General features: G+C 47.4%; 1 protein-coding gene across 1 annotated transcript; it reads right to left on the bottom strand.

Annotated features, from left to right (window-relative positions):
- Window positions 1-3739: 3739 nt before the first annotated feature.
- Window positions 3740-21784, bottom strand: BBS2 (Bardet-Biedl syndrome 2). The gene is made up of 17 exons (XM_037141526.2): window positions 21493-21784; window positions 19606-19833; window positions 18323-18448; window positions 17987-18049; window positions 17086-17163; window positions 14342-14446; window positions 14172-14258; window positions 11377-11512; window positions 10996-11135; window positions 10026-10170; window positions 9761-9932; window positions 9052-9181; window positions 7790-7921; window positions 7169-7306; window positions 6399-6511; window positions 5199-5347; window positions 3740-4237 (listed from the first exon to the last, which is right to left on the bottom strand). Exons 1-17 carry the CDS (start codon window positions 21607-21609, stop codon window positions 4131-4133), a joined length of 2166 nt encoding a protein of 721 aa, XP_036997421.2. The 5' UTR covers window positions 21610-21784; the 3' UTR covers window positions 3740-4130.
- Window positions 21785-22335: the final 551 nt, after the last annotated feature.

The raw sequence follows: 22335 nt of genomic DNA, 5'->3' as shown, positions 1-22335 counted from the left end.
CTGCTTTCAGATAAAAGCTGTGGTGTTCACCCGGATAACGTATGGCCTCTTCTTTCTTGATGCTTAATAGTGAACCTCAGGTTCTTGGTGATTCCTTTTAGTAAAGGAAGACTGTTTTCCTCAAAGAGAATAGCTTTATATGTTCTTGAGATTATATGAATAATACATGTTCATTGTAAGGAATTAAGGCAACATGTGAAAATACAAAGCAATGGTCACCTGGAATCCCACCATCCATGACAACCCCCGTGTGTGCTGTGTCGGCCTGGCTAGACTGGCCTGCACTTCCCAGAATCCCCTCCCCGTGTTTCCGTCAGAGTGAGCCACAAATTCTTAGGTGGAATCTGGAGGGCCAGAGTGAAGTAACGGACACCGGAGCTCACACACGTCTACGAGCATCCACTGGCTCACCTCGGCCGTGTCGCTGAGCATGGGGCGTGCCGCCGATCCACTTCCTGAGCATCCTCCTTCAGCTTCTCTGACGAAGGGTCTCCATTTCTATAGGACGCTCACAACATCACGGTCAGGATTCAGAAAGGACACAGGTACGTGTCCTCACGGGCTGCAGCTCATCCCGTACATTCCAGCTTGTTCTGGTCCTTCCTACTTTTACATCCCTTCCGACAGCCTGTCCCACGGGCTTCTAGGTCCAGCGTCAGACAGTGCAGCCGTAAAGAGACCACTTCGGCACGTCAGTGGATTGTGTAAGGTCAGATCCCCAAACCAAATCCTCTAATAAGTTACCCGTGATGGAAATTAAGAACATTTTCATAAAGTTATTTTGAGAGCATGTTAGCATTTCTATTAAGAGGAAGAAAAATAAAATATTTAATGAAGAACCCCATAAATAATCCGTAACTGCAGTCCCTCATCTGAAAGTTGTAGAAAATGAAGCTTAGAAGAGAAAGAGGCTGTTAGGTTTGGAACCTGGCTTTTCTCCTGCTTATTGATCGTCTCCCAGACTCCACCGAGTGTGGTGGCCTCTCTCTCCCGCAGAAAGCCAACAAATGCTGACAACCCTCAGGCCGTCCCTCCCAGACAGGTCATTTCCCAACATGAGGCTTTCGGCTGCGGTTAGCTCTTCGATGCCAGCACACACCTGCCAACTGGGCGAGAAACTACGAATCCCGTGGGAGGGTCCTTGATAAAGCCACAGCTGAGGCTGGCTGGCCAGCCTTCACGCACTAGCAGGGGCCTGCACGCAGCCCGGGATGGCTATGAATGCGACCCAACACAAAATTGCAAATTTACTTAAAACCTTTGTTTGTTTCGCTCATCAGTTATTGTTAGTGTTTGTGTATTTAAGGCGTGGCCCAGAGACACCAAAGGGTCGGGCACCCCTATTCCTACAGCAACAGATGATCCCCTCCAATTGCCACGAAGTTAGTCCCCAGAGACAGTTTTGAAAACTACTTAGGAGTTGCCCATGTGGTATCATTTTAGGGAAAGCAGATTTCTGCACCACGCAAATAAAAAGAACTCGGGAGCTAGAGCACATAGCGTGGGCAGGGGCCAGATGGGAACAAGGCAGAACGCACGGCACCAGGCTGCCTGGGGGTCGTCTTGGACTTCAGTCTCAAAGCGGAACTGGAGATCGTTTATTTCTGGGATCACAGGGCTCTGCTCTGGCAGATTTGCAACTGCTAATGATAAAATCTGAAACTTTAATAATGTTCAAAATCATTCTTGTAAAGCCCTCCCAGCGTTGCATAATAGTTGTGAAGTTCCCAGTTCTTTGCCAACAGGCCAACTGAGGACAGGTAGCCCGGTGAGAGCTGCAGATGCCTGTCTGTGCTGAAGGCATTCACTCAGCACCATCGGGAGATAAAGCCAATTAGGACACAGTCCTGCCCTCCCTGAATAGGGGACTAAGATTTACGTAAACACAGGATGCAGTGAGGGATAAGGAATAGACCAGGGAGAGGGAAGGCCGGAGAAGAGAGCGTTTCAACTGAGCCCTGACGTCTGTGCATGGGCAGACGTGGTGAGAAAGAATAATAAAAACCATTCTCTCTAGAAGAAGCTGAGCACTGGGTAGCGGTGACTGTCCTTTAAAGGGGATGCGCAGACAATTGATGGGGAAGCTTTCTCCCAGATACCAGAATTCTCAAGATCAGCTTTTACATGGAGGCCGGCTGTTTGCTTAAAGCTTCAACAAAGCCTAGAAACAAAACGAAGCTTCCAGTGTAGCTCCCAGAAGGCACTCAGAGTCTATCAAGGTAGAAAAATAGGGACGTACCTCCTAACCAGTTTTTCTCATCCCTAAGCCGAGCAAGGCGACTTCTAAGATAAGAAAGGTAACTGAGTGTTTTCCGAACATTTTCACCTGGTCCAGTCTCCCTTGCGTGGGAACACGCCAGGATAGCAGAAAGGGCCGTGACTGCTTGGTTTCAGACTTCCGCACACACCGAGCTCTGGGGCCCCCTAGAAAACATTCCACTCTAAGCTCAGAGATACTAATATCAAGAGCATCAAATTAATGTGAAAATAAAACTGAGAACCTATAAATCGGGAGTATTAAAAAAAAACATCTTGCTGCAGGTTGATCCCTTCAAGCCTTGTCCATGAATGTTTTTTAGGTTCAGAAGGAAGTATTTTGGCTGAAGAATGGCAGAATGACCCTTGATTAGGTTACTCTGTTAGGGTCCCTAGAAATGAAAAGGGCCGTATAGTTTAAAGCTGGCCGGACGAGAGGTTTCTATCGCAGGGAGGACTGGGGGAGACTGAGAAGGACTCAACAGCAGGAATCGAGTTTTGCCCGCAGCTGTGTCTCCGGCCAGTAAGGAGTCCCTGCCCTTCCATTTCCGCAGCTGTGAAGCAGAGAAGGGTCTTTACTACTTCGGGGACTAGAGACAATAACACAGCAAATGCAGATGTCTCCAGTTTACAGTTTGAAAATGCAAAAAAAACAAAGCTATAATGAGGCATAATCTCACTGAAATCAGGACTGCCTGAAGCTCGCCCTGCAGAAACAGACTCGCTCATCCTTGATGGCCAATTGGAGGAAACTAAACAAGTTCATGTGCCGCAGAGGAAAGGCCCCTCCCCCTCAACCTCTCACAAGTGCTATTAAGATGTGAAAATGGACTGAAGCAGTCCTGAAATCTACCTTAGGGCAAAATTTTAACTCTTAGAAAAGGAGTAGCCAGCCGTTGGCATGGCCTTGGCTCTCAGCCCGGCAGGCACACTGCTGGGCTGCATTTCGGGGCTGCGGCAGGCTGGTGGGGCCACATGAGCCAATGGAACGTGAGTGGAAATGAGAGCGGGCCATTTCCAGACCACGGCCTTGAGAAGCAGTTCCTTTCTTGCCAGCTTGGGTGTGAACAACTGCAAGACCCTAGGACAACCCCTCCCCAGAGGGTCCCCGGTGAGAGAGGGAGGCCCCGATGCCACTGGGTCTTCCTGGGATGCACGGGGGAAAGAGTCCCTGCCCCCAGTCATTTTCCCGAGGCCGAGAAAGGCCGCCCTGGAGGGCAGCACAGCCTCGTAATTAGAGTCCGGGTTTCTGAATGACTCCAGAGGAACCCTGACGTACTGAAGAATAAATGGGTCCGTAGGCACTCACGGGTCCCTTTTAGCAGTTAATGTTACTCCCACCAACAGATCACAGGGAACTCAGTACAGCTTCCTTCCCCCACCTGTCAGTGGGTAGAAGGAAGGCACACACATCGAATGTCCCCATCTTTGCCTCCACCTACTGCAGATGGTTTATGCGATTCCAATAAGGTGGTAATTTTAAAATCAGTCAACACGAAGTGCAACATTTTTTAAGTTTTAATGGAAAGGTAGACAATCTATTTTAAAGTCATAAATTCAATTACAAAGAAGCAGATGTATCTACACAGCAACTTTACATACATACAGAAATACCGGACTTCGAAGCCCTAATGTTTCAGAAGGATCCACCTGTCTCCGTGCAAACCTGGTGTTATTCAGCAATGGCACTACTGACCTTAAAACTAGAAAGTGAATCCACTGTTCAGATGCAATGCTTTGTCTCGCGGGCACGACTCCCCAAGGCTGTTTCCACTCTCAGTGCCCTGGGTCCACTGGGGCGAGATCCTGGAAACCCGCCCGGATTTTCAGGAAAACACACCTTCCAGGAGCTCCGTCGCCTGCACGTCCCTCTCCTACGAAGACGCCGTCCCCACCCGCATGACTCTGAACAGCGTGCCGATGCTGTTGCTTCGGATCGCGTCCCGACAGGCAGCGATCACCTGGCTCTTCGGTTTGCCAACTACATGAGAACGAAGCTGTGATCAATACAGTCTGAAAGGTTACTGAGAGTGAGACGATAAATCAGACACCGGAAAACTAGGGCAGAGGAGAGGCGAGGGTAGTGCAAATTCAGATTACATCCTCCCACTCCCTAAAAAAGATGCCTTTGTGAGCAGGTTTATCACAGACCAAGCCTAGAGCCCATTATAAACCTAGAAATCAAAAGTCGGTTTCACAGAAAAGGAGGAAGAAAAATTTCCTATTGAGAGGATCAAAGCTCACACCCACCCGCCAAAGATTATTGCTAAAAGGAGGTCAAGCCACTGAGCCCGAACAGCAGATTTTAGGTATAAATCTCTGGCTCTGTTTTTTGCTCCCTTTGGTTTACTGTGTTGTTCTTTTTCTGACTTTTAAGTTGGACACTGAAGTCAATAATTTTCAGTCTCCTTCCCCCCCGCCCCATTTTTTGTGATGGGGGTGCGTAAGGCTGCCTTCTTGGGCATCTGCCACCAGGTTCTTCAGAGGATGCAGCAAATCTAAGAAAAGGAGCCGAAAGCTTTCTTTTTCTTTGAAATCTGGACACTAATTAAAGCCAAACAACTGGCTGACTGAAACTCAAGTGACTGGTACCAACTGGAGTGTTAAAAATGTCTTTTTTCCTTAAAGATTTTATTTATTTATTTTTAGAGAGAGGAGAAGGGAAGGAGAAAGAGAGGGAGAGAAATGTCAATGTGTGGTTGTCTCTCGAACACCCCCAACCAAGAACCCAGCTCGCAACCCAGGCAGGTGCTCTGACTGGGAATCAAACTGGCGACCTTTCAGTTCGCAGGCTGGCGCTCAACCCGCTGAGCCACACCAGCCAGGGCTGAAAGTATCTTTATAACAGATACAGGCTCCAATGTGGATCCTTGGAGCTACAACCATCTTCACTGGTTCTCGCTCCCAAATTACTAATAACAGTGCTACAAAAAGTGACTCACCACGCAGACGACCTGCTCTTTGAATTGCTTGGTTGACGGCTTTGAGGTTCCCCAACAGCTCTGTGTGATTGTTACAGCGGATTTTGTACCCGTTTAGCAAGTCTTTATTAAGGTCATAGAGCTCCATGTAGCGATTCTTCATTGCTTTCCTGTGTGAGTCAACAGCAATTTAGCATCAGTGCACCTGTCTGGCAGACTTAAATGAAAACACCTGCAACCTCTCAGACACGTAAAGAAAAGCTGTACTGTCATCACAACGGGGTAACTACGAAAGTCCGCTTTGAAAACACTGAGAAGTTTGTATCGACGTGGTCTGTTTCTTCCGAGTAAACGGAAGACAGGTGGTCTTCCTTTGTTATTGGTCCATGGTTTATTTGAATTCAGGAGCCAAGAATGGTCCAAGTGCCCCCTGTGCCAGGGGGTCGGGAAAAGTAAGATGAGAGCCTACCTTCTGGGTTGCAGGTTAACATTGGACAAAATGTGCTAGACCTGCCCAGATCTATTCTCACCTTTTCACCGTCAAGTGTAACACACATTCGGAAACTTCAGGGGACAAACGTGTATCAGCCACGTGAAGAAAAAGGACATGGCAGCATCCCGGGAGCCTCCCACTGTGCTCCTTTCAAACACAGCCCCTCCGCCCCAGGACGAAATACCACCTCTGGTCCTCTCTTCCCCGCGTTTATACTTTCATCATCCACGTATGCTTCCCAAATGATCTAGTTCAGGTTCACCTGTTTCCAAACTCTAAATACGTGGAGCATTTTGCCCACGTTCTTTCGAGCCTTCCTCCTCTCACCCTCTGTTGGGTTTGTTAGGTCCGCCCACGCTGGCGCGCGTCGCTGAGATACACGCCCCTCACTGCGAGCAGCGTTCCGCTGTGGGTGTATCACGACCTCCCCCTACACTGTGGACGCTGCTTTGGCCTGCTTCCCCTCTGGGGTTCTTACGAACACTGCCTGTGTGAACACTCTTGTACAGATGCCCTGGTTTATTAGTGCACATGTTTTTCTCGGTTATAAACCAGGAGAACTGCTGGGCCGTAGGGTGCGCCCATTTTCAACTCTACTGATAATGCCAAGTTACTTTTTAAAGTCCTCGTACAATGACACTCCTATGAGCAGCGTCGGGGAGCCACTGTTCCACGTGGCTGACCTGTTGCACCCTGCAGCTGTGCTGCTGGCCACTGGAAATACTCACATGTCCTTCATCAGACGAGCATCCTCCGCTCGGACCAGCAAACTTCGGATCAGATTGGAATTGTCAGCCATGTCGGCGCTGAGCTTCTGGTGCACCGAGTGATACTCATCCACCTGGGGGCCGGGGACACTGGGGGGTTAAAAAGCCTCCCGGACTCCTTGCAAACCAGACAGGCCAGGAAGGCGTTGTCTACCTCATGCCAAGGCCCTGTCCTTCCCTGGCTGGCTGCACCCTCTCAACCGCCCACGAGTCACCTCCTCCCCAGGGAACTGGCGAGTCTCCGGCGCTGGAGATGGCCTTCCACGGGGATCCGTTCTGTGCCCTCACATGGCAGCCCTGGCAGCAGGCAGTCACAGCTCAGAGATTCGGGGCGGGAACTCGGTTCCAACTTGGGGCCCATCGCCATCCTTACTTTTCCTTTTTCTTTTGAACTTGTGTCCTTGGAAAGCACTACACCCAAGGGCAGAGTCGATACAACGGACAAGGTGAAGGGTCAGCAAAGCACGCTGCTGATCTACGTTTTAGGAAGTCTTCTCCCAGATCAGAGAGAAAGCAGGGTGGTCAAGAGCTAACTACTCACTGCTGTAAAGAAATGCTTTAGTGAACCCTCCAATACTAGTTCAGTTTTTATTTTAAGAATTTGCAAAATTCTTTAAGACATGAGTATCATATAGTATATGTATAGTTCTAGTACCACTGATCTAAGAGAAACATCTGAAACATTATTAAACCACCACGGTCTCATGAAAGCATCCACTGGGTGTTCTCACCTTAACCAGCACCTTTCGTAATTCCTCAAAATAGGCAGGAAAATCCGCCTCTACCTGGAGGTCTTCAACCGCAAAAAATGAGGCCATCGACTGGATGATATCACCAGCCAAGTCGATGTCATCGGTATTCACAGTGATCTACCCAGGGGGAAAAAGAGACAAGTTGAGCATCCTCGGATATTAAAGACAAACCCAGCTAAAACAGTACCTGAATTTACCCACATTCAACACATTTGTTGAGCATAAATTCAAACCACATGTGGTGATGAAAACAAAGGGTTTCGTCCTCAAGGAAATTACAAACCACATTCATTATTTCTAGTAGCAGGCTAAAAGGTCAATCCTTCGGCCTCTAGACGGAACAATAAAGTCATACAAACAGTGAAAATGTTTCTGGGCACCTCTGTATTCCTGACCCTCCCCCAGTGAGATAAAGAGGGGCTGCAGGGGAGGAGGCCGAAAACGCTGTTCGGGGCTCCAGCCGCGTGTCTGAGATGATCAGCACTAGCAGAGTGAGCTGAAACACGTGGTTTGATGACCTTGAGACAGTGTCGCCCGCCTCGCTCACACTGCGTGGTGAACATGCTGTGAGAGATCTATGTCCAAGACGTGAAACGTTACCTCTCCACTCAGTTTTATCTTTATGTACAGCTGGCTCCCATTCCGCAAGGAGGTGAAACACACTTGAAAGGGGGCGTTCTGAATGCTGGTGTCCTCGGGGAGCAGGAAGTTCTGGTTGAGCCATAGAACCACCTTAAAGGGGAACAGGGTGCAATGAACTTCCATTTTCACAGTGCAGCCGTTGTTAAGAGTCATCCTGCTTTCTCGTTTCATTGCTTGGAAAACAAACAATTGTACATCCACCACCACCACCACCAAGAAAACACCAACCTCGGCCCCCCTTCCGTTGCCTGCACTTTCCTAAGTAGCATTCGTGATGGTGTCTGGCCCCACCACAGCCACGACCTAATAGCATTTTCAACTTCGACCTGATGTCGTCTGTCACGGAGGAGCAATCCAGGTACGATGCTGATTCTGTTTACAGGACAGCTCCTCTGTGGCTATGTCCCGGACAGTGCAATCTGCTCAAAATTATTTCTGGCCATTCTTTTAAAAAATGTTTTAAATGGGATATTCATGTACACACAGTACGGACACCATGACACATCCATGCAATAAGAATGAATTTTAAAATTAAGAATATAGTACATTACAGTGGTTTGTAATACAGGTCCATGTTAAGAACCACCATGAAGGGCCCACCTGTAGAGTTTCTGGCTCCACAGGCCTGGCAGGGGGCTGAGAATCTACATGATTGAAAAGCCTCACTAAGAATTCTGACGTCAGCCACAGTTCAAGTCCACTGGCATCAGGCCTTTCCAGGTGACGAAGTGCCATCATGCCAGTTAGGTAATCTTCAAGATACCCTCACTCACAGAAGGAAACTGAGGCTCAGACTGGTGAGGGGCACTTCCCCCAAACCACTGAGAATTTAATTAAGTTCTAAACTAATTAGTTAAGGTAGCATTTGAACCCTCAAATGTTCCCAGCTCCAAGTCCGCCTCTCCACTGTGATGCAGGCTTCTCTCGAAACGCTAGGTCAGGACAACCACACTGGGCCCACAGCCACCGAGGAACGAGAACCGTTGAGAAGGCACCTGTGCCTAAGGGTGGCTCTGGGAGAGACAGTGTATTTTTTCAAAGTGAGAGGAGGTATTTTAGCAATATTTGGTTACAGGATACAAACCAACTCCAAGCTGCATAATTCATATCATATTTACTGCTACCAAACAACTCATTCATGTGAGTCCTCCCCCCTGAGAAGCAACATCCAAGGGCTTCCAAAACGCAACAGTATTGAAAGAAGAAAGGCAGATGCTCACCCTCTGGGCCCGCTCTGCGATGGTGAAGTTGACGTAACTGAGCGGCTGGCTGGCGGAGCCCGGGCTGGTCAGCGCGTACATGGAGAATCGCGGGAGCTGCCTCGTCAGCTCGAACACGTGGAACTGGGTGCTGGGGCCGACCAACGGGACATGGAGAACCAAGTCATCAAGTTGATATTTAAGGGTCACAGATGGAAAAAAAAAACCCAAAACTGTGGGTTTAAATTACCACAATAATGGGGTTCGGGATTTGGAGATAACGTGAATCTACAGATACTTTTACATGCACCAAGAATTTAAAACACCCTCAAAAAATGTGAAAGGCTTCTGTGTCCTACAAACCCAGTGATTCTTTCCCGTGAGCTGGGGTTATGTAGAACTCGAATATAAATAAGCCACCCAACGCTTATAGTCTTAGAGGTCAAAACTAGGAGTTGACGAGCCATCAAGTAAACACATTTTTTGAACTTTTGTAATTATAAAATTATGAGACTGAAACCAGAAAATAACCATCTTAAATACCCCCCCCCTCCTTTTGGGGAGAAGATTTCAAGTTAGGGAAATAAAGTTCTGGAAAACCTTTCCTGGGTGGACAGGCCATTCAGTGGCTTCTGCAGCCCCCGGGAGTCTCTGGCACAAGGGAAGAACCCACACATCCCGCCCTCCTCCAGGGCCGTCTGGAAATACACTGTGACTCGCAGAGGCTCACCTGCTCCTGTAACCCACGAAGGTTTTCAGGTGCAGATCCACCGGGACGTCTTTGGGAGGGGTAATCGGGATGCGGATGGAGCTGGAGAGGCTGTGGAGGCTGGGGTGTACCACGTGGCTTTCGCCCAGAAAAATGCCCTCTGCAAAGATCAAGACCGCCCGGATGATGGTGTCTGCAGGGAAGAGGGGAAACGGCACGCGGTTCGAGAGTCGTCCTCCAGGGCAGCCCGGGCGTGGGCAAACGCTCCCTGTGCCTGGTGTCTCACCGTTCGAGGTGGAAATGCACAATTCCACATGAGCGGCCTGCGTCTCGCTCCCCAGGTTGACCGAGAGGGCGGTGTGGAGCTTGGTGTTGGCGGGAATGACGCCCCGCTGCCCGTCCGCCTCATTCGGGGGACCGCTCACCTCCACCTGCCGAACAGCCCACCCGCTTCCAGCTCAGTCAGTCACCACGGGGAGGGAATGCCACTTTTAAACACTATGGTCATTCTGCTTCAACAGACGTACTCTTCATCTCATTCTGTTAATCTGGTTTTTTAGAATTCCGAGGACTCGCCTCATTAGCGCCTCCTGGCTCCACCCCGCCTTCTCCGCGCCCCCCTCCCCTCCCCGCCACCGAGGGAAAATACCCTTGTCCCTTTCTGCGTACCCATCATGCCTTTCACACTATTTATACTGTTCTTTTAAAATAACAAAATAAAATTCACTTAGCATAGCGAATTAAAATTCGCATGACGGGACGAATTACAATCCCACTCGCCTGCTCGTCCTGCAGCCAGTCTGGTACATACGTGTACAGACACACAGGTCCCTGTGGTTGTCGCTGTCTGCTACTTGTGTTTGAAAAGATAAAAGATGCTCCCCGCCTACTCTCCCTCCTGTTCCCACCACACTCCTCCTTCCGCAGCAGCCCAGGTGCATGTACTTCGCCCTTGGGAGCTGCTTCTCATTCCCCAGCACGTACATACTCCGTCACTGGTCGCCATCTAGGCTGCTTCCAGCCGGGCACTGCTGCCCACAGGGCTGCAGGAAATGGACCGCTGGTGCACTGCCAGGGAGTAGGATTTCCAGATGAAAAAAATGCCCTGTCCATCCTGACCCAGGCCAGAAAGGCCGGAGCAGCCTGCACACCTGCCGGCAGGTGGGAGGGAGCCCGCACGTCGGGGGGCTCCGACAGTCTCCTCCTTTCATGCTCCTCAACGCTTCAGATTCCACCTCCCGCCCCACCGGGCCCACCTTGGCATTTTCCTCATAGTTTCGGAGTTCCAGCAGCAGATTCTGTTTCTTCTGACTCAGCTCCCGGATCAGGTCCTGCTCCACGCTGGCGTCCACGAGGTTCCCTCTCATCTCATCCGAGCCTGGCAGGTAGCCCCGGACTGAACGGAAGAAATGAGCACTCGCCACACAGAGGAACCTCCCGAGTACAGCCAGGTCTACCTGTCCGTCATCAGTTACCTGGTCTCATAAACCAAACACCTCGGTTCTCATTCCCCAACTGAGGGGCACTTACTAAGATGAGAGAGGGTATCAATGCAAACATTTTGGAGTGGGGTTTCCCGGTGTTCTGACCAATCGGATTGAAAATCTGACTTCTCCAGCATTCCTGGGACCACTTACTTTCGCCATCCACGGAGCAGCAGATTAACTGAACTCGGCCGTCCCCGCAGTAATCTCCCTCGACCACTCCAGCAATTGCGGCAGAAAAGTTATCTTTAAAGATGACTTCCCCAGTTCGGTCACTCCGAGCATCGACCTAAAAATTAAAACAAGCACTTGGAAAATTGCTTCTGCCGCCATTTTTAAAAAACACGAAAACTTAAAGGACATTTAGTTTGGTGGTCCCCAACAGTACTCCATGGCGCCCCCTGGCTTCTGAGGAGGCACCTTTGACCCCGGGGGCCTGAGGGGACCCTAAGAGGCCTTCACCAGCTGTGACTTCTTCCTTCTAAATAAGTTGCTTTACATTAGCCTTTATGTGATATTTCATTTGGATCAATGGGTCAGCTGAGTGGCAGGATATATCATATACAGTGCAAAAGTCCAACCTGCCCAGGTTCCGGTTCCAGGTTTCCTCTATCTGTGGGACCTTGGGCAAGTTTCTGAAACACCCTGTGCTTGGCCTCGTCATCGGGGATCAACAACAGGAGTCTGAGGACACCCACTGCACCGGCTCCGGCACTGGCGCCTCACGGGGTTGGAAAGAGGCCTCAAGGAGCCAACCCAGGGAGAGCTCTTAGAATGGGGCTGGCACGCATCGCTGTACAAGAAATGCTCTGTACGAAAATGTTACCTCCATTATACATAAACTCGTGAAATATGGTTCTATCTAAAGTCTGAAAGTGCCAACCTTCCGTCACAGATACAACCTGTCACAGTGCCCTGTGTAAGAATCCTTCTTCCCCATAAAAACTGTTGAGACACCTACTTCCTTGAGTTTCCTCTTCCTAAGAGAGGCAAATATGTCACTGACTCATCAGAAACAGCAGTGAAGAGTGACCACTTAACTGACGACGCTGTTCCAAGCAGGAATGCATGTATCGTCAATGAAAGGCCTGCTACAGAAAGTCTGGTAGAGGTCGTCTCAGTGACGGAGGCCTCTTGCTGCTTTTCCCTTTTCATCAACATCCTTCTGTTGAGGACAGGAATTCAGCAATGGAAGGATGTTGATTATTTACTCATTGCAAATTTACTCATTGCGAAACTTTGCAACGAGTAAATAAAGGAACTGAGGTCACAGCCTGCTCCTGGTCCCCACCCTTTGTCCGGAAAATGTCATGTGAATGCATCCATGCAATTACTAGCAACATCACGTAAGCCCGAAACTTAGGGATGCTAAAGCCTGTGAAGTAATGAATGGCCTGCATTTTTCCAAAGCTCGTAACACATCAACAGAACCCGCTCACTCCAACTGAACTGACCTTGCTGCTTTCTGCTCGCTACTTAAAAGCCTTCAGCCTGCATTTTCCACAATAAACAAGAGGGTCAGCTGCTAACTAAGAAACAAGACTACAAATTAATATTTCTGTGGATCTTATACTCTTTGGCTTTATTCAACATGGAGGCTTTGCCCTAGAGGACAGGATGGGCCTCTAACTCAATAGATAACCTAGCCCGGGTAGCTCAGTTGCTTAGAGCATCGTCCCGACACATCAAGGTTCCAGGTTCGATCCCTGGCCAGGGCACATATAAAAATCAACCAATGCATAAATGAGTGCAACAACAAATTGATGTTTCTCTCTCTCTCTAAAAACAATTTAATAAAAAAAACACCTTGAACTCGCACAAACATTTTTTTAAAGTGACCTACTAACAACAAAGTTAATTGGCTAGTTACATTTATTTAGTGCCTTCACACCTACGTAGACATGTTATCTCTGTATATTTTCTTTTTGTGCTAGTTCTGCCAAGTGTAGTTATCAGTTTTTCTACTTATGTAATGAACTGGGTAATTTTATTATCTTTTTTTAAAGCTCTGGAACAAATTATATAATAGAAATTGCTTGGTATTTTTAAAGTATTTAACTATTAAAACATCTAGACCCAGAGTTCTATTTGGAAGTAACTTTCGATAACTTCTGAATCTAGTAATTCCTAATGCCCGAATCAATCATAATAATTTATATTCCCCTGGAATATGGTCCATTTTACGGATTTTTAAGGTTCTATGTATGTAACTACACATCCTTCCCTAAAAATAAGGGTTTTTTTAATCTCCTTAGCAAAGACAGAACCGAGTGTGGAAGCAGGAACCAACAGAAGAGCAAAGGGAGGTTACGAGGTCCTGGCCCAAAGTAAGGGACCGTCAAAGAGGAGAGGATGAGCCGATACCAGGCGCCTGGACAGATGAGAAAGTTGGGGCAAGTGGTATCCATGGAGATCCGGCAGCTCCTCGGGCCGTTTCCAACAAAACAGTCCCGACTTGCCAAAAACTGTAGAAAATTCTGATTTGAAGTGGATAAAAGGAAAGAATACAAAAAGATTTTATTTTGAAGTTATAGCTGGGGAAACATTACTCCCCTTGATTCTAGGTTTTCAGTGCATTTTAAGGCTTAAAAGAAAGGGACTATCCAAACAGTTTACACAAATGAGCTTATTAAACTTCCTTGTTGTGCTGGTCGGGGCCTGGGGTCAGCCTGGCTGCCCACCTCCTCCTCCTTCAAGGAGGGTACTTAGATGGAATCTCTGGGGGACCATCGGCCACCCAGACAGGGCCACAGGGCCCAAAGGACGCTCACTCGCTGTGCAGTGCCGACGACTGAAGCCGGGAGAGAGATGTGGGAAGGTTGAGGGCATTAAGTTTGAAAGCACCGCCAAGGAAGGCGAGTGGGGGTCCTCATGTCACTGTTCCTCATCACACGGCCCCAGACAACTGTCACTTCGAACTGCGCCTGAACTCGGCCGCTCACACTCACCTTCCCGTTGGACCACCCGGTGATCAGCTCACACACTCCATCAGCATCGAGGTCGAAAGCATGAATGCTCATGGCATGGTTTTTGGACTGAAAAAGAATTCCCATCGTTAGTACAGAAGTCTCTCGGTGGGTGCCAAGTCCCTGCAGGTCGGAGGCCGAACCACACTAACTTTAATTCTCCAGTAGCGGGCTGTTTTGTCATAAACTCCCACCGTGCCATTGGAAAGGGCATAGCCAAACCGACTGCCGTACATGGGGCAGAGGGAGGTGATTATCTGCAAAAAAATAAAAACATAAAAATGCAACCATTTTCCATTAAGGCTCAATTCCACATGAAGTTATGTCTTCATTAAACCGTGTGTGTGAAAACTGGATTTAAATGCCCTTCCAGTCCACCCGTGGGGAAGGTACCCTCTTCTCTGTGACCTGTCTTATCCATCTCAGAGGCTGGAAAATGGGAACTAAATAAACTCACAAAGTCTGCCATTTTAGATCAAGCTTATCTGGCAAGTCTCAGCAAATTACAAAAAATAAATAAATAAAAGTGAGGGGGAAGGGAGGAAGGAAGCTTGAGTACACAAGATTTAGAGTAGGTACCACAGGTATCAGACACCCTAACTCAAAAAAGTTTTAATGATTATTCCAACTTCCTTAACTTACAATATCCCATGGTCTAAATGTTAAAAAGACTTAGAAAATCCAACACTGAACATGTTTTATGTGTATACTTTTCTTTCTGTGACATCATTTGTTTGCTAGAAATGAAAGATATTCTTCAGAAAAAAACAAAATCCTTCGAAGAGTGAAAATCCAAGCACACACATCTGTGCATGTATGTGACCGTATGCAGAAGCACATGTTACACAGAAATATTTATAGGACTGTTTTGGGATTCAACATCTCAAAAGGATGCATTTTTAGATACTAAACGAAACTGCCTTTTACAGTTGAAACCAAAGCTTAATGACCTCTATGATCCTGCAGAACCACGTGCTCATTCCAACCCTAATACTAGACACTAAGACACAAACTGTATAAAGCAGAGAATAGTTATGTAATTTCCTCCACTCCTACAGCTTTTCTACAAAACTGCCCACACCGCACAACTCTGAGTGCAGAGTGCTGTACAGGATTCAGAATTTTCACTCAAGACATTGGTCCGACGGCACTGCCAACAAACTGTGATTTTGCTGATCTGGGAAAAGACATCTGAGCCAGGGGCAAGGTCAAACTGGGAGGACAGGAAAAGGGCCCTGAAGTGCACAGTTGTATAAAGCCCACATTTTCATAAATTCGGGTCCCAGACTCCCTGGGGTCCCCTAGTCCTTCCTTAGTTCCCTGGTCGCTTTCTTTTGTGGACTAGAGGATTCATGGTCACCTAGAAGCCCTGGCTGTACTTCAGGTTCTCCTGGCCTCTTCTGGGATGTAAGAAACAGGTGTTGCCAAGAATGCAGCCTCCTCACCTCCAGTATTGACGATAAACAAATCCAATCGAAGGTGAATGATTCCCAGCAGATGGGGAAAATCCACTACAAATCTGAATGACAGGGAAAGGGCTGTGCAGGCACAGCACCTGCAAGCCAATGACTCTCAAGTTGGGTTTTTTTTTTTTTGGGGGGGGGGGGATGGGGCAGATGAATAGGGGGCAAGCCCCTTTAAGAATCTAATGAGGGCTAAGGACCCTCTCTCCACATAAAACAGAACCCCCTATACACGCACATCCTCAGCCTGCTGCTTTTGACACTCATCTCTCTCCTTCCTTTCCTCTCTGTCTGTAACTGTGACTTCACAATCACAGTAGCTGCAAGAATATAAAAAGTAGGACTGTGTAAAAATCTATGGCTCTCACCATAAGATAAAGATCAATTAGTTAAAACCACCGATAGCACTTCCTATCAATCAATACGCAAGTGTTGCCTTTTGGCCTCCTCCGCAGTTTGGGGAGGCGCAGCCTTGCTTTGGTGAGTGGGGAGAAGTGAGGACAAGTGGTCCAGTGTGGTTTTGAGGCCCGACTCCCAAGCACCACCTGCCAATGTTTGTAGAATCCCGCCATCCTGACCTCTCAGATTCCCTTCTGGGTTTTTTTTTTCCTGTCCATGTACAATGCCTATAAGTTACTGCTCTCCTTTATTCTCTCCATCCTTAATTCAGAACAGCCTAATTCTTTTTTCTGTTTCCACTTCCCTCAGTCTTGGGTCTATCCTAAGAATGTAAAAAGTATAGCGGATAAAGGCAAACTTAGGGGCTGCTTTAAAAAAACTGAACTTTAAATTCTTTAAGAATTACATGAAATAACTCTAATCACAAAAAAACTAGCCCAGTTCTCTAACATCTAATGTTTAAGTTTACCTACAGAAATGTGCCTGAGAATTACTTAATCCGAATGAAAAGTATAAAAATCTCATTTATGCACTCCATTCAATCCATTTAATAGACATGAGGGGGAAGGGGAGAAAGACAAGGTACAAAGGTTCAAATCGAAGGTTCAAAGGTTCAAATCCAAGCCACTTGAGAGCCATGACCTTGTGTGTGTGATTTAACAAGAAACTCAACATCGGTTTCACCTGTAAAATGGGAACAACAGTACTTCCCCCCCGGTGGGGCTGTGTAGGGTTCGATGAATTGGCTCGCGTGAAGCACTCAGAACAGCGCCTGGCATATATGAGGTACACGATAAACAGCATTTAATAAACCCATTAAAAGAATGCCGTTCTGCTCAATAATTTTCCTCTACTTAATCAGTCTTTCCAAGCTATCTGTCATACAAGACTTTTAAATGCTTCTTTGCAGCTTTGTAGCATACAGCTCTGTTTACCCCCCCACCCAGTTTTTACCCCAGCCCTCTCATTGGATGTTTGACTGTGCCGACCTGTCATGTCCAAGGTGAGCAAAATTCCGAGGGGGCGTGTCTTACCTCTGTTTCTGTCATTTCTGCCACAATCTCATCTTCTTTGAAAACTCGGATATCAAAATCCTCAGATCCAACGAGAAGCTTAAAAAAAAATCATCATGCACATTTAGTTCAGCAAGTGAATCCAGAACCATTTCCATAAATAAAACAAAACATTGCATAATATTTTGTGTGTCACTGCTGCTGCACAGACTTCTGAACTCCTGGAAGCCCAGTGCTCAGGAAGGTCCCCTCTAGTGCAAAGGCCAACAAACTCGGTCAGTGAAGAGACAGGGGTCCTGGGAACTTCTCCTGCCACATGGGCCGCACATCCCTCCGGGGCCTGCTCCCCAGCACGCACCTGAAGATGCTCCCTGGCTCAGCCCCACTCTGCCTGCAGATGGAAGCCCCATTTCAAATGCCAGGGCCCCGTGTCCATGGACAAGGAGGGCCAAGTCACCACCCAACGCAGCACACCACCAGCTGCTCAAGAAGCTAAGTTCTAGAGTAATCGTGAGAATCATTTCAAAGGCTAAGAGTCAGTCTCCAAAACTTCTAAATTCTGGAAAAAGTGGGCCAATATTGAAAACTATTTACTGATATGGTTCGAAGGCACCAGGAGGAAGTTCTAACTAGGACTACGACGATGACCGCAGTCCCATCAATGGTCCCATCAACTGTCCAGCCCTCCCTCCCACCCTGTCCTTTGTCTTTGAAACATCACGGCCTTGATCTTTGTATTAGACAAAGGGATTTACTGTTCAAAAGAGAGAAGAGCAACAAATGAGGCCAGTCAGCTCATTATTTAGCAACGGAGCACCAACGGCAACCAGGAGAAGCTGACACTTCTCGCCGCACCAATGTCATTGTCGCTGGAAAATGTATCCAGCTGAACACAAAGAGGAGAATCTCCTCCCCCACGTACCTCTTTTTTCCCATCACTGTCAAAGTCACACAAGGCCAAAGAATGAACGTTATCTCCAGTAACCTAAAAAGAAAACCCCAATAACATGAATATGTCCTCTCTTCTCACTTAATCTGATTCTAACAGCTACATGGAAGAGAAGGTTACACAAACCACTAACAGGTGTTACTCAAATTTGGCATATCTTTTAAAAAAATGTACAGAATTATAAATATGGTTCCGTTTTGTGTTCTCTTATTCATGACAGCCGATGGCAAAACCAAACAAGACATAAATAAAGAACATGAAAAGTACAAATGTTTAAGAGCACTGAAGGGAGTGCTTTGTTCTTCGTACCGTCCAAAAGAGATCATTCCCCTCACGGTCGAAACCCTGAAGCACACAATTCCCACCGATAATTGCGAGAGGAGAGGAAATGTCTCCCAGTGTCCCCAACACGATTGCATTGGCCCCATCTGCCACCTAAGAAAGAAAAAGATACAAAATCTCAGACATTAAGGATGCACAGGCACACCGGAGGTAATATATATCCGTATCTTTACTTGGCCACTCAAATTCCTCTGTGGTCATTCATGAGGACAGTCACAGTGGCAGACGTGTGCTGATGCAGGCGGGGACCCTCAGGCCCCCGGCAATGCACATGATCTGCTACAATAAACTGCTACGAAGTCCAAGGCTCTCTAGGGTATTTGACCAAATTTGTTCTAGATGTTTCTGTGAAGGTATTTTTTAGATGAGACTGACATTTCAATCAGCAGCCTTTGAGAGGACATCACCCTCTATAATGTGCATGGGCCTCGTCCAATCAGTTGAGTAAAAAAAGACTGCCCCTAAGGAAGAAAGAATTCTGCGTCCAGGTGGCCTTCGGACTTGAGTTTCAACATCAACTCTTCCCTGGGTCTCCAGCCTGCTAGCTGACCTGCAAATTTGGACTTCCCCATGTCTACAACCATGTACAGCAAGGCTCTAAAATATATCCCTCCCCACTCCTCCCTAAATATACATATCCTATTAATTCTCTTTATCCAGAGGACACGGACTAATCCAGTCCTAAACTCAATTCCAGTCTTGTACAAAAACACAGGACGTGTATCTACATGACCAAAGATTTCTCAGAGGGGCAGGAAAAGCATTAACCATTAAAGCAAAAAATTGATCAGCTGGACTTCATCAAAATTGAAAACTTTTGCTCATCAAAAAACACTCAGCTATTGGAAGAAGCTGCATACTGGGAGGTAATATTTATTATATATAAATCTGACAAAGAACTTGTACCCAGTACATCCAAAGAACATCTACAAATCCATAATATACAAACTATCAATAAATAAATAGGCAAAAGACTTAAATGCTCTGCGGAAGACATGTGAATGGGCAATAAGCCCAGGAAAAGATGTTCCGCATCACTGTTCACGAGGAAGAAACAAAATGAAACTGGTTAGCAACCGTGACCAGGTAAATTAAGTGCCAAGGAGATGAAGCAGATGTAAACAACAAAATCACCATGTTGTACAACGGCCACACCATAAACCAAAACAAATGTCTGATCTCTTTCAGGCATAACAAAAATGAACAGGAACGGATAACAAGACTCTGGGGGCTATAAGGGGTGTACTTGCCTCTCTGTAGAAAAGATCTGAATTATTGTAGACATCGTAAGCCAAGAGATTAGTCTGTGTCCCCACTAAAAGTGTATCATAGCCAAGTTCAGGGTTCAATACTCCTGCAGTCAGGCAGCTGACAGCCTGATTAATGTTGAGAAGGGAAACATCAGACTCTAGGGGGCTCTGGAGGACCCTGGGCGCCCTGAAGTGCTGGCTCCGGGTATGAGGATTGTGAATAAAAACCTAAAACAGAAAGAGTTCATTACATTCCCTTAAAGTGCTAAAAATGTAAAATGAACATACATTTTTAAAAAGACTCAGGTTATTAACAGATACCATCAACATTAACAAGAAGTCACTTTCATTGCCTGTAAAACTTACTTATAAACCCTACCACAGTTCTGTGCGGGGCTGGCTCTCAACCACTACGAATTGTGGCAACCCGTGGTTCTCAGCCTTGGAAAGAACAAGGTAATGGTCAAGGTCAAGGTATTGCTTATCAGGGCCGCTTATGTGCTACCCTCCAGCAGGCTCTCAAAGTGCTCTGACCAACCGGCCTTTGTCCAATCAATGTGCAGCAGAACCAACGTGAATTTCTTTCTGGCCTTTGTCAGTGCTTCTTAACAATGACAACGGACGTCATTAGGTGCCAGAGCCTGTGCTAAGCGCTTTACTCCACTAAACCACTGAATGAGAAAGACTCATTACTCCATAATCACGTATACCAAGTCATCGCATGAGATAACATCCAACGTAGGTAGAAGTGTTTTGAAAACGATAAATTATGTAAATATTTTATTCATTACTAAATCAACCCTGGGTCAGAGAACATGGACTCTAACCTCATTCCCACCACTTTCTAACTCAGTAACCTCAAGTATTACTTTGAACCTCTCTGAATCACCAGGCAGAAGAGTGGGAGTCATAAAAAAAATAAATAACAGCTAACAATCAGTGACCATTTCTTACCTGCCAAGTGCTTCATATGTATTAACTTATTTAGTGCTCACAACAACCCTGTGTGACAGATACCATTATTAAGTACCTTGCCCAAGGCCATGAAATTAGTAGGTACTGGAGCCCAGATCCAACACACCTGTGCTATGCTGCTGCCCTTGGCTTTGTGGCAAGAATGCTGAGATAATTAACATAATGATAAGGCTTTGTAACTGTTAGAGCTATTGTGCTTGCTGTCCCAGTATTCTGTGTATTTGGGGCAAGACTCCATCAACATACAGTGACTAGATTTGCTTTGTTGTCCCTGGTATTATAAGCTTCCAGAAAGTAGGGACTCCAACTTTATCTCTGAATCAACATCTAACCCAGAGGAGGGGTCCAGTAGAAGCCTGGTGACTGTTCAGTGACCGCGTCTCTCTCCTTGCACAGCACCGGCACACAGTGAACACCTCGTAGGTACTTAGTAAGTTATGGGAAAAGACGAGAATGGACATGGATACAGATCAAAAGTGCGATCTGAATCATTTCATTTGGGGGTCTTTGTATTCTTTTATGTTTTCATCAAGTTGTTGGGCTGGAGGCAGTCTGATACAGTGGAAGGCAGAGGCCCTGGGCTGGAATCTGAGGTCTGTTACCAGTGCTGACCCTACCCGCCCCTTCCCCCTCCTGTGGGCTTCTTTCCTAAGCTCCTTAGCTGCGACTACAACAATGTCCGAGTCTAAGTGCCTGAAGGCAAAGTTATCTGCTCAGAAAAACCATTCACGCGAGTCTCTTTATTCATTATTCTGCTCAGGATTGACAACTACAAGGGGACGGCCCACCGGTTGCCGGGCAACCCTGGCTGGGGGCGGGGTTGTAGATTGAGGGGCGGGGCCGCACGGTAACGGCCCGCAGAATAGTGGGACTCGCAGGAGTCCTGGCTCCGGTGCAGATGGGAGCGGTTACCTTGCCTGCTTGGGTGGCGGCCGCCAGACACGGGTGCGTCCCGTCGTAGCGCCCTACGGCCACCATGCGGGGGTTGATTTTGTGGCGCAGTTTCAGGGTGAACACGGGCAGCAGCATGCTGACGGCGGCTGTGGGGAGGACGGCTGGTGGCCCGAGGCCGGCGCAGCGGAACCGCTCTCACTCGCTGCGGCGAAGGGCGCAGGGATCTGACCAACTCCGCTCCGGAGGCCCAGGCCCGGAGCGACGCAGCACGGGTCCCAGGTGCCCCAACCCCGGGCCGCAGCTACATCTGCAGTTGCGCAGTCCCGCCCAGCTTCTTCTGCGGCTGCGCGATGGAGGCTCTCCCGGGACAGAGCCTGAAATTGGTCTCATCTGGGTGATGGAGAGCATTGTTTTGCTGCTGTAACTTATCTGTCTTATTTTCCATTCCACTGACGTGTCTACAGTGGCGGTGCCTGAATCAGCGCACCCCCCCGGGGCTTCTTCTAGCACTGCAGCCAAGCCGCACCTCTGCACAATACGCCCACTGCCACCCCACTCCACAGAGCCATTAGTTAAAGAAATGTCCTGCCCCTTGTTTTTAGCTCCTACGTTGATGCAAACCACAGTGGGTACCTGCACTAAGTGGGTACCTGCACTCCTCTCCCAAAAAAACAAATCACGTTTTAGACGCTCAAGTGTAAATAGTCCACCGCCCCTTGTAAGAGTCCCTATGCATGTTTAAATGCAAATATGCAAAATTGAAAAGTCATGAAATTTCTCAACGTTCATTTAAGTATTTTCGAGGGCCAACGATGTGTGAAGCACTGTTCTATTTTTTGTTGTTGTTTTGTTTTTAATTTT

The sequence above is a fragment of the Artibeus jamaicensis genome, unplaced genomic scaffold (assembly GCF_021234435.1).
Source record: "Artibeus jamaicensis isolate MK-2021 breed Jamaican fruit bat unplaced genomic scaffold, CSHL_Jam_final contig_3152, whole genome shotgun sequence".
NCBI classification, from domain to species: Eukaryota; Metazoa; Chordata; class Mammalia; order Chiroptera; family Phyllostomidae; genus Artibeus; species Artibeus jamaicensis.
The sequence above is the reverse complement of the archived record's forward strand: the minus strand, read 5'-3'. Positions and strand labels throughout refer to the sequence as shown.